Raw genomic sequence first — 17,929 nt, 5'->3', positions numbered from 1 at the left:
GAAGCTAGTTCTTATTCAAATACAATGCCGCTACGCGGCAGCACTTAACAATCGCCTTTACCAAAGGGTAGGGGGCGAGCATACGCAAGGTACACTGGGAGATTTTCATTGCCGCACAAGGCACATTATCATTACCGCTCCGTCGTACCTCTTTTCTCTCTGTTCAGAGCAGATCAAAATAGTTTAAATTGCTATTCCAGTGGCGGCGCTAGGGGCACGCGTCCACACTTTTAACCTACCATATTTCATACCATTTCATTGGATAACCTGTTTGCGAAGATAAAATATAGTATGTATTGCCATTGGGGATTATTGGCGGATAACTAACTAATGGTTAGGGATTCGGTTTCCCCTGATTTCACCGACTGCGGCCTCTCTATCTGCCAAGCCTTCGAGCTATATTCGCTTTAAAATGGAAATTTTTAAAGTCCATAAAACAAAACTTTAATCACACTAAGCAGTTTTTATTAAAACGCGCTAGGGTTCATTCAAACTTGGGAAACTTAGCGAAATCAGGGATAGATTTAATTTTAGAAGTAGGAATGGAGAACGGTTAGTATTTACTTCAGTCCAAATCATAGCCCAGTATAAAGCACCTCCCTCCAACACGTAACGAAAAGTTTAAATTATCTTATTGGCTCACATAAACTACGTTTTGATAACGTTGCTGATGGGACGGATAAAAATACGTAATCTTTTTTACCTCTGTCGCTATGACCCGCCTCTTCTTTCTTACCCCTCCGTCCCGTGGAAGGGGGTCCGGGACTTTGACGCGCGCCCAGATTACTCTGTTCTCCATTCCTACTTCTAAAATTAAATTTATCCCTGGCGAAATAAATAGTTGACAAAAAACTCCGGGAAATTAAATTTTTGAATCAACTAGTTGGATCGTGTGAATAGACGCTGGATGGGTTGAGTCACCAAAAGAGTTTGCTAGGAAAAATTGGGTCAGTTATCCAATTTTTGCTGACTCAACTTTTTCATTTCATTTCTTCAGCCAATCAAAACGAATTACAAAAAGGGCCTTTTTCGCGGGTTATTTCGTAAGTGCCAAGGTAGGTGGTGCTTAAAAAGTTCCATTTGGCGATAAAATTTTAGTCGTGTGAAAAGAAAGGATTTACTTCACTTTTCCCTTCAAAAGTTGGGCAAGTTGATACAACTTTTGATCCATCGAGATGAGTCAAAAAGTTGGGTCGTCTGAAAGAGCCTTAAGTTTGCTCTGAACGTGTTGCTTCAACTATAAAAAAACCACTCCCGTTGTTACTACTTCATGTATGGGGAAAAAACTGGTCTATTGACATCTTGTTACAATATTCATTATTTTGTATGTCCATTTGAATCAAAAAAGAAAAATTCTAGCGTACAGTAACATCCTTTAATTTTAATTAATGAATCTATAATGAGTTAATTAGGGACATCGTTAAGTCTAATTAGTTGAGGATTTGCATAAAATATTTAACCTTTTTATCATAATGAATCTGAATGTCATTCTTTAAATTTGAAAGAACAATTAATATCAAGGTTGTTTCATAAAAAAGAAAACTTGTTAATTTTTCTACCCTGACACGTACATGTAAGTGTACCTGTTTTAAGTTTTAACTATGAGGGAATTAAAGAGAGTAACGCGTAGGAGTATGTCTAGAATTTGCACGAATTGGGTTAATATATTCGAAATAAGCATCGTAATCTAGATTCTAGACTATAGAGTCGTGTCGTATTTCAGTTTTTTACAAATATAAATTAAACATTACAAACATTATCGCGTCTTTTATCTGTTACCCTTAAAGCATAAGTTAATCATAAGATATGGTCCATAAGTTTGTCACTAGTTACAAACTGGAGCTTGTCATGACTCATGAAGTGACGTAGGGCAAAGATTCGAGGTAAAGCGACGCCTGGTCAGGCGCTGTCAAAGGCTTAGTACAGACAAGAAGTGATATCTAGTTTATTAGGGAGAAGGTGTAAATTCGCCACATCTCCAGCTTTATCTCCAGTCCAACGCAGCTCCGGAGTTAATCCCCGCCTCTAACTTACAACCAGTATCTCATTGGTTCTAGAAAACTCACGTCAGCGCGACGCGAATGACGAAAATTGCGTATTTTCCGACTGAGGAGAGGCGAAATAGCCCGGCCTCCTTTTACGTCCCCCCTTGTATTTTTAAAGGGGGAGTGGGACTATGGCGCGCTAATACTTAGGCATCTTATACCTTCTCCCTAGTAAACTAGATATCGCTTCTTGTACAGACTAAATAGTAGAAGATGGAAGTCCTGCAAAATTAACCGAGTGTAGTTGTCAATTCTCGCTTGTCGTTCTCGAACTAGCTCGAGCTGTAAGTCTCTAGCATTACGAAGTATAGGCAGTGTCATACTTATGGAACATATCTTATAAACTTATGTTAAAGGTTATAGCCAGCCACATGTCGTTTATAATATAATTTGAGTGTAATTTTGTTCAAGAACGCCTCAGAAATATGAAAATTCTTCGGTTTAACTCTTCATTTTTATTTCAAAGTTTGCCCAACGTCGACGTTAGACTTTTAAATTACAATAATTAAGTGGGTGTAGTAGGCTCTGGGGAAAATTTGATGTCCGTCCGTGCCTTTGGTGGTTGTAGATTTACGTTTCGTGGTGCGCGTAAAGACGGAAATTATTTTCTCGTTATTCTTTCTTAGTCGATGAACGTATCGATGAACCCGCTCGCGGTGGTGGCTTCCATTTTAATGATTTATACAACGCCTGATGTATAAACATTAAATATTGAAATTAATCGAATTTCAAAACGGATATCAGAGAGCTCGTATTTTTATGGTCTCAGGCTTCAAAAGCCTTTTTAAAACTGTTCGAAATGAATTTTTACGTTTGAATTTTTTTTGATACATTGGTAATTAACAGAGGTTTTTAGTTAAGTACCTTATATATTGGTAATTAATATAGGTATTTAGTGAATTACCGTATGCACTGGTAATTTATATAGGTATTTAGTGAATTACCGTATGCACTGGTAATTAATATAGGTATTTAGTGAATTACCGTATGCACTGGTAATTAATATAGGTATTTAGTAAATTACCGTTTGCACTGGTAATTAATATAGGTATTTAGTGAATTACCATATGTACTGGTAATTAATATAGGTATTTAGTAAATTACCGTATGCATTGGTAAATAACAGAGGTATTTAGTAAATTACCGTATACATTGGTAATTAATATAGGTATTTAGTAAATTACCGTATACATTGGTAGCTAACAGAGATATTTTGCCAATTACTGTATACATTGGTAACTAACAGAGGTATTTTGTCAATTACTGTATACATTGGTAGTTAATGTAGGTATTTAGTAAATTATCGTATACATGGGCAATTAACCGAGGTACTTACTAAATTACCGGTATTCTAACACATCTTCAGAAGAAATTTCAATTAAAATTATATTTTTAGTCAATTAAACAATGAAATTATTATCCAAAATTAAATTATTTGACCTTTTCCATTGGCATAAAGGTCATCTGTCTAGATTGAAAAATTGAAAAAGAAAAAAAAATACTTATAAGTAACTAAAGAAATTCGAAGTTAGTCGGTACTTTTAGTGCATTGACTCCATTTAAATAGAAAATTGACCACCAATACAAGTTCTTTTTTACTGACTCCTTAGACAAAATAACCCCGTGGAATTTATCGAACCAAGTTCAAATAGAAATCAAACCACAGCCGCGCGTTGAAAGTGTGTTATCATTTTTCATTCCGAATGTTTCCTCAGCTCTAAGCCCCAGAGGTCAATACTAGATATACAATAATGATGGTCCCCCAAATACTATTGAGAGCTAGGTTACGTCGAAGGTCCCGCAGTCAGTCAGTTCATCTTTTGACGAGATAAAGTGGAAGTGGGCCAATCAGAACGTACCGTATACGTGATTGCATAGGAAACGAACCCGAATTCAGCATCAAATCTTATAATAGGTCTTCCATAGACATTTTTGGTCCGGCCTTTTCAGTTAAACTTAGGTGCCAGCTCGTGCTTGACTTTATGGTCTTTATAATAGAACTTTTCATTCGTAATGTCACGAACTGTATGTTGAATAGATCAACTTTGAATTGGAAAGGTTAATTTGGGGAAAGAATCGTCTCCTCAGAGTGTATAATTTCTTCTTTTGGCGCGAATGTTTTTTTACAGCGAGCGTGGATTCCCGGAGGCTGTATCCTGTATACTATGTTGTAACGTTAAACTTAACGAAAACTTTTCTAGAGCTTCGGAGGTTCTCAGTTCGCTTCTAGCTTGCGAACGGATAGGTCGGGATTCTTGGGAAGTGTATGTTGTGTTGTGTTACGCCACGCCGAATATCTCCTCGCGTTTTTACTTTTTTCTTAATGTAATGTTATGAGATTTTAGGATGGTTAAAGTTCGCACCTTTTTGCGTCAATATTTCGCGCCAATTTGTATCATAATTTAAGGATTTTTTAAAATCAAACCAAATGTGCGTTTTCGATGAAGGGAACTTCGTTTGGATATCGAACTTTTTCGAGGTTCATTGTTGTAGTGGTAGCTGTGGTGTTTGTGACCCTGGGATTTTATTTGGAACGGGTTGGTGCCTTGACCGGTGGTCAACGAACTCGGAATAATTGGCAGGAACAACAAAGGGTTACTTATCAAGTGGATAGTAACGAAAGAACTGGGAAATGGCAAATGCCATGGGATTATTACTGGGATCCAGGTAAACTCATATTTTAATATTGTAAAAGAAATGGTGTTAGGATTGGAGTATAGTAGGTTCATGGGTGATTTTTGAGTCGAATGTGTTCTTTGACAAAGGGTGGTTCTAGAAATTATATTTTTCATTCAAAATCGCCCATAAAAGCATACGTTTATATGATATGTTCTATAAGTATGGCACTACCTATACAAGTTCGTAATGCTAGAGACTTACTGAGAGCTAGTTCGAGAACGACAAGCGACAATTGACTACACGCGGTTTTACAGTCCATCTTCCTATTTAGTCTGAACTAAGCCGTTGACAGCGCCTCACCAGAATCTATGACGTTTCATCTACGTTACTTCGTGACAAGCTCTCAGTAACCAGTGACAAACTTACGGAACATATCTTATAAACTTATGATAGAACCTAAGTGGTTCTGTCGTACCAACCTTTTTTGCAACATACTTCATTTTAAAAACATTAAACACTGTTTGAATTTATAAGCCATTAAAATGAAACCTATTTGAATATAAGTATTTCGATAATATCTATACCGCGGAAGTGACGTCATTTATCACCAGGAAACCCGGAGTTACAGACGTTTATAAAATTATTATAATTTGCGCTTATATAAAGCTGTTGAAAAATTGAATTTTATTATTTAACATTGTAGAAAAAAGAGGCAAACCACACGCGATAATTGCACCGATATATTTCAAAGGAATAATTCTGGTTCTGTTTGAGGCGAAAATTCTTGATACGGGCATAAGTTTATAAGATATGTTTGATAAGTATGACACTTCCTATACTTTATATTGCTAGAGACTTACAGCTCGAGCTAGTTCGAGAACGACAAGCGAGAATTGAAGTACTACACTCCAGGACTTCCATCTAGGTCCTATTTAGTCTGTACTAAGCCTTTGACAGCGCCCAGTCACCAGGCGTCGCTTTACATCAAATCTGTGACCTACTTCACTTCATGACAAGCTCCAGTTTTTAACCAGTGACAAATTAATGTGGAACATATCTTATGAACTTATGATACCAGTGAAGATAGTGGAAGGAAGAAGAAAAAATTCTTCCTTGTAGGTCCGTAAATGAAAAATTTGATAGATAAAAAAATTGGAATAGGACATGGTCAATTAGAGAGGGCTGCAATAATATATCGCTTTATATAGAATTGATATCAAGAGACGACGTACGGTTTCTGAATATCAAAATTCCCTGCATGTAATTCGCGACCACCGACCGGCTCGTGTACTCTTCCCAAAGGACAGACTAAATTACACGCTTATTTTGGAAAGTTTTAATTGATTTTTTTTCTTAACTATTTTCTACGCAATTTTTCATTCAATATTCAGTAATATTCCATAGAAATAGGCCTAAGGCACGAACGGAGTAAATGCATCGACGTTGCCTTCGAAAGTAATGAATTAAATGACTTTGAAAGTCCCCGGTGGTGCTGCTTGCCTTGTCTATTTAGAAATTAATATTATTGCACGTGAATTATTTAAAGGGTTATTTAATAGAGTTTAATTTCGACTTCTATATGGTTTTGGTCTTGAATTTTTTCTTTTTTAATCGAAAGAGCGTGTAAAATAATGAATATGTCAATTTTAACCATGTTTCTATCTACAATATTGAATAAGGTACAGGTAATTAAGTTTTCGTAATGGATGGCACTACGCGTTAGGCTTTCCCGCCTAGCACTGGGAAGACCCACCCCTATTGGACGAACGCGTCAGGTGGTACTAGGCGTCCAATAGGGGTACTTACCAGTGCTAGGCGTAGTGCCATCCATTACGGAAACTTAATTGCTCGTATCTTCTTTAATATTGTAGATAGAAACATGGTTCCAATTGATATATTCAATATTTAATACGCTCCTTCGATTGAAAAAGAAAAAATTCAAGCCTTAAGTATCCCTTTAAGAGAAATCGGCTCCAAAAATAATTAGAGAAAAATTCAATTGGTGAAAAACGAAGCTATAAACGATCGATTTAATTTTCTGTTAATGATTAGGGAGGTAATTTGGGTTTTTATTTCTCTTTCGGTTTTCTAACTTTAGTAAAAAAAATAAAAATAAGATTTCGGTGAGAAAAGTTTAATTATAGACAATTTACGGCCTCTAATCTATCCTCTGTCGTTGAATACAAATCAAATATAACGCTATGTCAATGCACCAAAGCTTAAGACTTCTCTCCTATATAATGAGACTGGCTAATTGTCCCCCAGATAAAAAGAAATGGCCTCTACTAACGAGGTATTTTTCGAAATGCATTCGTTCGTTAATTTATCGCTGTAGAATTTTGTATGGTTGCGTTTATACAGGGTGTTTTTGATTAAGTCTGGAGATGTTCTTTGGGAAATCGATTTTGAGTGGTAAATGTATAACTTCTATCTCCATTTTGCCACAAGGGGCCACTGTTTCAAATCGAGTTGTGATTGGAGTGTTAATTAATTTAAATTAGAAATCATTGTCTCATAGTTTCTTAATTAATTTTAATTGTAATCATCTGTAAAATACTCTGGATGCAACCTTAACTCGAAAACAGTGTCCCTTGTGTCAAAATGTCGTAGATAGAAGTTACATTTGCGACTCAAAATCGATTTTCCAAAGAACATCCCCCTTAATTTATGCCAGGCTTACCAGAAACACCCTGTATTAAGGAATACTAGTATTCTTGAAAGGTTTGAATAAATTCACGGAGGATATTGGAGAACTTCTTAAATCTCTTATGGTATATAAGGAGTTTTAGTTAATTTTATTTTATATCAAATATTGCCTCTTAATTGCAGGCTTTTGTTTTGTATATTGAATTTGCTGGCAATATTTAGCAGTTATACACAGAATATCTTCGAATTTTACCGTAGTTCTTTTACTAATAAGTTTGAATTGGAATTTCACGAAATTATTTTTTTTCTACTCTGTTATTAATTCTAGGGTATTAAATTATTCTGATATTTTAGACAACCCGCGTCGAATAACTTTAAAGGCCTGCCCTTACTGTCGTGAAGTACGATTTAACTCAGCTTTCTGTCTGTTATGATAAAAATCAGATTCTTTCTTAAAAAATGGGGTTATAATTTCAAGGTGATATGAAACTTATTTGATTCAAACTTCCATATCGTTATTTATAGTTATTTTTCCTTAAATTCAATTGATGACATTTAATTCTAATTAAAATTGATTATTATTGAAGCGATTACTCTATAGAATGTCAATTTTTTTAGGGTAGCTTTAAAACTGCTCAATCTGCTCTAGAACCAAAGTTAAAACTGAAACCAAAACACAGGTAGTAGGCATAAGGAATTTTGTTCAAAAAACAAGAACAAATTCAATAAATAATTGTGACGTTATTTATATCAAGAAATTCATATTAATTGCAGGGATTACTGCCTGAACTGTGTATTCTGTTATGGTGGTTTTAAATTTACTCTATCTGCTCTAGAACCGAAGTTATTACCAAATACATAACCACTCTCGAAAATTGAGATAAATTTTTCATCTTGATTATATTATTTTAAAGCGGTTCATATTTCCTTTAAATTTTGAAAGATTGTCGTAACTTATGAAAAGGAAATCTTAAGTTTGTGTTTTTACAGATAACTTCGTATCTTATCGGTAGACAATTTATGTATACACTTAATTATTATTCTATCTTATATAAACGAAATGAGAGAGAAAGAGAGCGAGAGATGAAGAGAGAGAGAAAAAAAGTGTCGGTCCCGTAAGAAGCCTTATAATCGTGAGAAAGCGTGCCTAATTCTCAAAGTACTCACGCTACTAACAAATCATTTCATCTTTTTTCGAATTATTTAAAGACCAGACCAGAACAGAAAAACGTAATCTTTTTTTTAAACCCGCGCAACGGAATAGAGATCTTTGATTCATTCGCCCCGGTAAAATGTATCGTTAAACTCCGTTTAAAGGTCGAGATCCAGTGAATTTACGAAAGGGGTTCTAAAGGCGAACCGCGGAAGATAAACAGAGCGACATCTAGTGGTTTTTTATCTTCTGTTCTTTTGTGGTCCAAAGATTCCGAATGAAAGAAACGGTTTGCATATCTTTCAATCAGTTAGTTAGTCGAAGTTTTGACAAAGTGGAAACTAAGACATCGTCAGGGTAAACCTTAGTCATGGGCGAGTACTTGTTTGTATCGAGTATCGATACGAGTACTGCATGTGTATCGATAATCGATTTAACTATTTTTACTGAAAGTTCGATGCTCGGTTTTCAATTCGTGAAACAACTTTTAGCTGGACCTCTGCCTTTAAAAACTAGAACGATTTTCGCAAAATTTTACCGGTAAAACTAAGTTAATTCGAACAAATTTTGTGGTATAAGAACACGAAACTCTAATATAAGATTTTAGAGATTTAGAGCTTGGTTTAGTGCTTTAACCCTAGCTTTCAGGTTAAACTCTAGTTTTTGGTGTGTGAAAGATAACAATCCAGTGCGAACAAGACCATATACGGATCTTTTTGGTTGAGGAGGCAAAATACGAGAGAGATGGATGTGTGTCTGAGAAGGAATTTTAATGCCTTTGGATCCCAAAGAGACCAATCTTCGGTTGTCAACCCTTGAATAAGTAGCCATGGGATATAATGGGGCTATATTCCTTGACCCTTTACTGATCCTGTTAGAGGGCTAAAACCAGCCACCCATGGTCAGTCACTACGGTGCTGGGACCAAACATCAAACAACCCCCATAAAAAAACCGGGTCGAATCTGTATGAATCAAGGTATAGCGTACAGTAGTTGGTAAAAAGGTATTTTGTCGGCGTTTACCCCGAAGTTCAAAATAACACAGCTGTCTGGGACGGAGATTCAGATTTAGCCGGGTTTTTAACCCCTGAAAATGTTGATAAGATGTCCTTATCTTCTTTGCGTGATGATGACTTAATTAAACAAGATTTTATTGACTGTAATTCGCCTTAAGACAAATGTCTTTTAAGAAAAGAGGAATGGTATCTATCACCATGCGGGGTCATGTGTGAGATGGACCCGTTTTTTCAAAGGTCGGGGGTCAAATAGAGTCTGGTGTTTGACCACTTTGTTGTCTTAAGACTGAACATTGATTGGTTTGTGGACAACAATTTAATATATATGGGTTCAAATTTGCAATACGGACCAAGTTTGGTGGACTGGTTACTTTGAAGCCCTAGCTGGATTGGTCTTTGAAGTCTTTTCAACGTCTTTGGGTCCACACACCAATACATTTTCCGTTTTAACCCTAAATCTAGCAGACGATCCTCCGCCCCCCCCCGTCCGTCCGTTTTGAAAAAGATCTATTGATAACCTCTATTAATTTTTAACTCTCTAAGGCGACGTTGTACTCTTATTGTTTACCAAGATTCGCGTTTCTATAGTGGGATGGCTTGAATCGTCTTAATCACCTTGTTTGTGTACCTCCTTTAGACCCCACGTCTACAGTTAGGCCTATTTTAAGGCGACATTTCCTACTGTAACATCTTGAAGAATATAGCTATCTAACCTAGATATCCCCCCTAAAAACGTCTGCTCAAAGCGGAAGGAAATGTTAAATTTTTGTGTCTAGTAATATCATACGGTACCAAACTCCCCCTTATATGCGCCTCCTTGTTTGTATACGAAAATGAAAACTTCCTTCCCATTTCTAATTCTTTGTGGCAATGACTTTTTAGGACATTGCATCCTTATTTAAATTTAAAAGTCGAGTAGCGTACAGAGCGGGATGTTTCATCTTGACGCGAGGAGAAAAAGGAAGGGTTTTTTAATGATTGCCTTTGTTTAGAATAAATTTTTAAGTGAAATTTTAGTGCGGGGGTGGATATATGTAAATAAGGAAAAGCTGTTACGCGCCGTACGGTTCTGTGACGTCAGAGAAATTCGCAACGATTTGAATGGAATTGGACTGTTTAAGAGTCACTTTGGAGTTATAGCCTAGGGGTGCGTGCCGAAGGAACTGTAAAGAAAAAAAGGGTTGTTTGCGTTAATTAAAAAATTTGAAGGGGTAATGAACTATTTATTGTTAATGAGTATGAGATTTACAGAGTCGTTCTGATAAGCATAGGCCTTTCCAGACGATACATCTTTTTGAATTATTTAGTTGAGTCAAATTGAGTTGAGTAATCATGTTTGAACAGGTGTTGGACAAGTTGAATCTCACCAAATTAAAAATTTATCACTGACCAATTTTGGTTGAGTCAAATATTTTGACCAATTCTTGTTGAGCTGAAAAGGCCTTTAGCCGTAAAGGGTCTGTTCTATGGGTCAAACTGCAGTGGAAAGTGTCACAGAACCAAGCCTCACTAGGCGTCAATTTACGAGAATCTATGACCTACGTCACTTCGTGACAAGCTCTCAGAAACTAGTGACAAACTTATGGAACATATCTTATAAACTTATGCTGTATGTATTCCTGATGGAGTCAAAATGCTTTTAATATTGTCATCATTAATCCAGGGTGGTTTCTCAATATTTTTAATTCGGCATCAAGTCGATGACAGACAACCATGTTTGGCAGATTGGACGGAACTTCCCTAAGAGATATACATCCATCTTAATTCTATCATCTTTCTTCTTAACTTTAAGTTCCCCTATAGTTGTATGTGTTATAATAGAAGCGCCCAACCAACAGGCAAAATATCAAATGAAAGTTTTTTGGATATATATGAAGTTTAGATGACAGGTTGCTCGGCGCCTGCCAAATGAAAAAATCGTTGTATTTTTCATCGTTCTTTGGACCTTTTGCGAGTTAGCAACTTTTCTCTTCCCTCCAAAATACGTAAGAGCTTTCTAGTGGATATATTTCATTTATACATCGTGTTTCTTATAAGTCTGCCATTAAATTAAAGGCAGTGTGTTCTTAGGGTCAAACCAAGAAGCCATATTTAGTTTGCTAAGGAGAAGGTATAAATTCGCCACATTTCCTGCTTTATCTCCAGTCCAAACGTATGGTCCGGAGTTAATCCCTGCCTCTAAATTACAACCACCATCTCATTGGTTTCATGAAAACTCACGTCAGCGCGACGCGAATGACGAAAATTACGTATTTTCCGACTGAGGAGAGGCAAAATAACCCGGCCACCTTTACGTCCCCCCCTTTGTATTTTGAAAGGGGGACTGTGACTATGGCGCGCGAATACTTAGGCGTCTTAAACCTTCTCCCTATAGTAAACTAGATATTGCTTCTTGGTTTGACCCAAAAGATCAAACCATTCGTTTATGGCAGACTTATCAGAAATACCTCCAAATATTCTGTAAAAGGAACCACTTTCTACGCGTGGGTGGCTCGATTTAACCCGGCGCCGAAATTGCCTTTTTTTTCAATTCACAAAATTTGAGAAAGGAGACTCAACAATTGAGAGGCGAGACTTTTTATTATTAGTGAAGTTAGTGGTATAAGAGAACCACCAAGATTGTTTTCTTTTTCTTTTTCGGGTTTTCTTTTAGTTTTTTTTTCTTATTATTTTTAACGAGTTCAAAGGATATATGACAGAAACCATCATGCACCCACGTGACCCAACGATTTGTAGGGAAAAGAGAGAAAATAACGCGCGAAATTTTATTATATTTTATATAATAATTTTTTACGACTTGGGTGGCTGCGCTATGATATCATTGTACGTACGTGGTATTTATTTTAAACAACCACTGTCCATATCAAATTTTACGGAATTTTTAATTGTTTGTGATCGTTAGAAACATTTAAAGAAATGGAAGTAGAGAGTTTGACCGTTAAACGTGTACGAAAACGGCTGGAGCTCTAGACGTATTTTTCAAGGAAAATTATCACAAACTTTCATTTTCAAATTAGGCTCAACGGAATAGACCTTTTAAAAAGAGGGCGAGGCGCAGTATTGTCTGCTAATATAAGGTTAGGATGGAACGTCTGGTATGCGGTTCCAAAGACTTCAATGTTACTACTTAATCAATTGAAGTCATTTCTATCGTCCTTGTTGTCCACATAACAATCAATGTTCTGTCTTAAGTCAACAAGATAGTTAAACACAAGACTCTATTTGGAAAGAGTATATTGAACTGTCGTGTAGCGTACGTTCTACACATTGAGGTACACATTTTTGCTTTTAATATTTGGGACTAAAATTCAACCTCTTTTACCTTTTGAAATTCAATTTTTAAAACCCAATTGATTTACTTCGCTAACCAAAAATACAAATATCAACCTGAAAGAACTATTTTTGGGGAGAAATATTGCGTATTAATCCGCCTAAGTTTTCTCTTCATTGCAAACTGTTCTCGAAACAAATGGCGTGATTGAAAATTTGGTACAAATCGATTTAAAAACTTTTATCTGAACTCAATCAAGATTCAATGTATGTCCAATTACTTTAACTTCGGTAGTCGACGAGATTCGAATGTTATTTCCCCCCTATCCTCCTCATTCGATAGTCTTTAGCTGTAACTAATTCATAAATCAAGTTCTTCTTCAACTAGTTCTATTAGATTTATGAAAACATATTGAAGCCCTCTTTATTTGTACAAGAGACAGACCAGTTTCGAATGAATAATAACAAACCGCGTAGAAGCACGAGCGGAGGGTGCCAATATCCAAGAGATTCCGCCAAAGATCTCTCGATCAAAAAATCGTTGTATGATAAGAGTAACAGGTCTAAGGGAGGGGATGGGGTAGGGGTTAAGCGCAACCAATAAACGAAACTAATTAAACGCATGAAGTCTTCCGAGCTAGATTTTTTATTTTAATCGAAAGGGCGTATAAAAAAATGAATATATCAATTGGAACCATGTTTCGGTCTTCAATATTAAAGAAGATACGAGAGCAATTAAGTTTCCCAAATGGACACTACGCGTTAGGCTTTCTCGCCTAGCACTGGGAGTACCCCTATTGGACAAATCAGTCAGGTGGTACTAGGCATCCAGTTAGGGTACTTCCAAGTGCTTCACAGGAAAGCCAAACGCTCATTATGTGTTCCTTTCGTTTAAAAAGAAACATTCTAGCATGCATTGCTCTTTACGAATTTTGACCTTTGTTTATGTTCAGTGCGGGGTCATTCACGAATAGTGTGAGGATACCTGCTGGGTACAAAGCGCCTTTTTAGAAAAAAACGTGACGTTCAGAACTTCACGGACATCCTATTAGACTACTACGAGAGTCATCGCAAATACTGAAATACAAAGGCGAATTGTTTTACATAACAAAATCCCGGGTTTCGGCACCAAAAACATTTAAAAATTTGTCATTGAATTTACCACGCGAATCATTGTTTGTTCCTGAAAATTGATAGCCAGTAGAATTGAAAGCCCGGGTATGGTCGTGAAATTACCAACAAAGTGGGATTATCTGTCGTTTAGTAACAGTAAAGGATGCCTCTTTTTGGTCACGGCGGTTGTTAACCGTAACCAAACTACCTTCTCGTTTTATGACCTTAAACGTCCCATAAATACAACCAGATACCAGTGCCTTATGTTTTACCATCTTCACCTTGACTCGAGTACTATTGTCAAAAACGTTTTGGCCTATCTTTAATAGTGGTGCCAACTGACCACGAGAGTCGATCCCCTGGCCAGTAAAGACTGGAATTTGAAACAACAGTGGCTTCAATGGGAGAGCTCGACTAAGTTCAACTAAGGTTTATGTACCAAACAAATCAAGGGCAAATATACTACAATATGAAACGTATCCAAGGGTATAATAATGGCTTACAAATAGTGGTAAAGTAGTTTCGATTCTATGGCAATCTGATATTGACACGAACTTGAAATCCCATGCGTATATGGATGGTTTTATATTCCCCATTAAAAGACGCTTGGCTTCCCTCTATAAAGGTCTTCCCCATACAGTAACGGCAGTTCTATAGTATATCTGTATTCAATGCCTGTTAAGAGTGCCACTATTCTTCATGGTTCGTGGATCGTAATTTGATCCCGCGCCTTTTTAGGTGTCAGTGGAGGGGAGATTGGTTTTCATCGAGCAAAAAGATATCTGCTTATATAGCTTTCTCTCTTCATCCGGAATAGTGCGAAAATCCGCTGCTTCTATGGTACGTCATCATGTGGCGAGAAAAAAGGAACTTATTTGGCAGCGATAGGGGCTCAATAACTCCAAATTTGTAGTTTGAACGGTACAGTTCTAGCTAGACTTAACCAACCCCTCTGTCTGATGGAATGGGGTATACGGAGTATTTCAAGTGCCATGCGGTCCAATTTCTTTCTTTCTGTAGAAGCTAGGGTGAAAGTTATGTCGTGTCGTTTCTAATCCGGAGATGTTTTTGGGGGGGTTTTATTAACGCCCGATTCGCTTAAATTTGCTTTATGGTGTAATTTAATCCCTAAATTTAGCGATGGTAGCTGTGTTTTCAAAGGGACACGAGTATTTACAAGATTATTCTAAGTAACCTTAAAGTTATTTCTGAAAAAGTTGTAAAATCGTTATGTCTAACTTGGGTCTATTTTCATCTCTCTGTTTGTAAGCCTATTTGTTGATAATACACCATAGTCTTGGCTAAGCCTAAATTATCCTTTTTAAACCTGCAGATATTTCTGATAAAGTTAAAAATAGCTAAGCCTAACTTGGGTTTGGGTCTCTGTTTGTAAGAATATTTGTTGATAATTCAACATGGTCTTTCTCGTAAGCCAAACCTAACCTTTTTAAAGCTGGAGATGTTGTTGGAAACCGCTATAATTTTAACTTTATGAACATTTAGTAATCTTTTCTTGTTGCTAACCCAAACTTATCAATTATGAAGCTGGAAAACTTGGGGTAATTTCCAACCAAGAACTTGAAACAAGAAATAAAGCAACCTAAGTTGACCTAATCTAAATAGTTACTGTTTTTCTTTTCACCAGAAAACTAAATGGCAAAAAACGTCACTTGTAACCCTTCTCTCGTTACTAAGCCCAACTCTCGTTGGCCCAATTTTAAGGTTTTTAATAACGCAAACTTAAGAGATATCACTTTCCCTTTGCGTAACGGGATATCAGGAAGCACTTAACCCCTTCTACTGTTTTAAAATAAAAACCTATTTTATCTTAAAAGTACACACCATGCACACACTCCCTCCGTTATATACCACTCCCCTCTAACTTTTTAAAAGTTCTTAAGAGTGGTTAAACTATGGGTTTTTATCCTTGCGAAATAACTGAGAGAGACGGGCCGTAAGTCACTCTCGAATCTTTAGACTGTAAGGCAAGAAAGAATAAAAAACCCATCCTTACAGGCCTCTCTAGACTTCAAAATATTTAATGAAACCTCGCAAGTTCTTAGGAGGGATGTAATAGACATGCTGAGGGTATAGAAATTTTTTTTCTTTTAAACCACGATGAAGAGGTGAAAGTTCAACACCTTTGGAGAAATGGCGCCTTTTTTCTCGCTTATTACTAAAGCGGCGAGGATGTAATTAGGCCAGAAAATCCCCCCCTCCCTCAAATCCCTATACAGGGTGTTTCAAAAATAAAAAGGTGTAGGACCAAACTACATTAGGTTCCGTTTTGCGAAAATGTTCTTAGACATTAATTAAATTAGCAATAGACCTTTCCATTAATTCCGGAAGTGAAGGAAACACCACAGGGGTGGGAGAAGTTACCTTCTTGGGTTATTTCTATAGGGAGCTAACAACTGTCTAGGGGGAAGAGATAGTCTGACGTCACGCAGCCCCCCTCTGGTTGGCATTTTTGTGCGTAGAATACTGCTTCCAACCGTTAGGGGGATGAAACTCCAGTAAGAGATAGAAGGGTGTGACGTTTCAGGGTCAGAACTGTTAGCTCCCTATGGCGCAAAGAAGCATGCACCGCTAGAGGCAGTGCGAGTTGGCTAGCCTCCCGCGTGTAGTCAGTCGGACTCCGTCTGGCGTTGCCTTTTGGCTCTAATAAAAAACCTAAAAGGGCCTAAAAGACTCGGTGGCCCTTACGACAGAGTGTGACAACTCCAAATCGCACATAGAACCTACCACCACCATCCTTTTTTGAACACCCTGTATCTGTTAAATCTTTCTTTTATAAAAACTTCGGATCGTTTTAGTTTGGAACATTTTGGTTTAGGACCGGGGGTACCGCGCGGGGAAAAGGGCATGCGATTCTTTTGGGATTCGCCTCGTTAAATACGTAATCAACCCGCCAATTTTTACGCGGGTTTTTATATATAACGCTAAGCCTAATTTAAGTGTATATGTTCTTTTATCAGATAGAGAGGACCGAATGAGGGGTGAGAAAATTACTAAATTTAACACTTATCAATTAGGCTTAGTTGAAAGATTACCACCATCACCACCGGAAGTTACCGTCTGCTACAGGATTTGCACGCTAAATACTTTAAATCTCCACTCCAGACGTTAGCTAATTTGCATTGACGGTTTATGCTAATTTACTGGTCATAAACCCCCGTAGAAGATGCTATTCATGCTATAGACCAAATATTTCAGGAAACATATTGAAAAGGATGTTTTGGTTGGGCAGTAAATAACGTGTTTAATGCCGCATGATCTTTTAGAGATACTGCAGTCTGTCGCTTCCATCAGCCAACGTTACTCTAGATACGTTTTGGTAGCTTCATACAGGGTGTTCAAGAATGGGTGCGCAGTAGGTTCTAAGGTCGATTTTGAACCGAAAGTGTAACTTCTATGACATATTGCCCCAAGGAACACCCTAAACAAGTTATGATTGGGTGTTAAATTGGCATTGCCTTTTAGATTCTTACTTAAATTTTAGGGGTTATTCGTAAATCACTCTAATCACAACTTTTTTTAGGGTGACCCTTGGGGTCAAAATGTCATAGAAGTTACATTTTCGACTCAAAATCGTCCATAGAACCCACTATAGAGAGTTTTCAGATGGGATAGTAGTACGTCCCAAGTCTTACCGCTGTTCTTGGGTGGTCTCAGCTTCATTCCTGCTTTAAACCCACCACCAATATGGCAGCGTAAATTATATCACGAGACTCGGCTCCTCCTTAAACTGAAAGCTCTCTATAGAGTGGTACTGAGAGGGCAGGAGCTACGGGGACATGACGTCAATATTGGTATAGTTTAAATTGTACACCCTGAGCCTGACGACTTCCAATATGGTAGCCAAAACTGAGTCAAGAGATCGGAGGCTATGACATCACGTGAAAGCTCTTGGTAGCAGACGATACTGTACTTCGATGCAACCACCGTTTTTGCGTTTTTGAAACACCTTGTATTTTGGCTTTACGTTTCTGAAAAAGAGATTTCACTCCGATTATGAGTCTGTTTTATATAGTAGCTAAATAAGTCTAAAATATATATCAGAGTGA

The 17,929-nt window shown here is 37.1% G+C and overlaps 1 protein-coding gene across 3 annotated transcripts in view; it reads left to right on the top strand.

Annotated features, from left to right (window-relative positions):
- wb (wing blister) overlaps nucleotides 1-17,929 on the top strand; it is a 54,316-nt gene that overhangs the window by 16,713 nt on the left and 19,674 nt on the right. The window contains exon 1 of one of the 3 annotated variants that reach the window (XM_089838814.1): nucleotides 4,255-4,712. The exons of 1 other annotated variant lie outside the window; for it this stretch is intronic. In XM_089838814.1, coding sequence (XP_089694940.1) covers nucleotides 4,487-4,712 — 226 coding nt within the window. In that variant the 5' untranslated portion in view covers nucleotides 4,255-4,486. Of the gene's footprint in view, nucleotides 1-4,254; nucleotides 4,713-17,929 lie in introns of those variants that run through there. One more of the 3 variants, XM_089838813.1, reaches the window with a different exon arrangement.

Source organism: Phalangium opilio, unplaced genomic scaffold (assembly GCF_054372755.1).
Source record: "Phalangium opilio isolate 3A_F unplaced genomic scaffold, DU_Popi_V2 ptg000003l_1, whole genome shotgun sequence".
NCBI classification, from domain to species: Eukaryota; Metazoa; Arthropoda; class Arachnida; order Opiliones; family Phalangiidae; genus Phalangium; species Phalangium opilio.
Note: the sequence above shows the minus strand (reverse complement) of the source record. Positions and strands in the feature narration are given on the sequence as shown.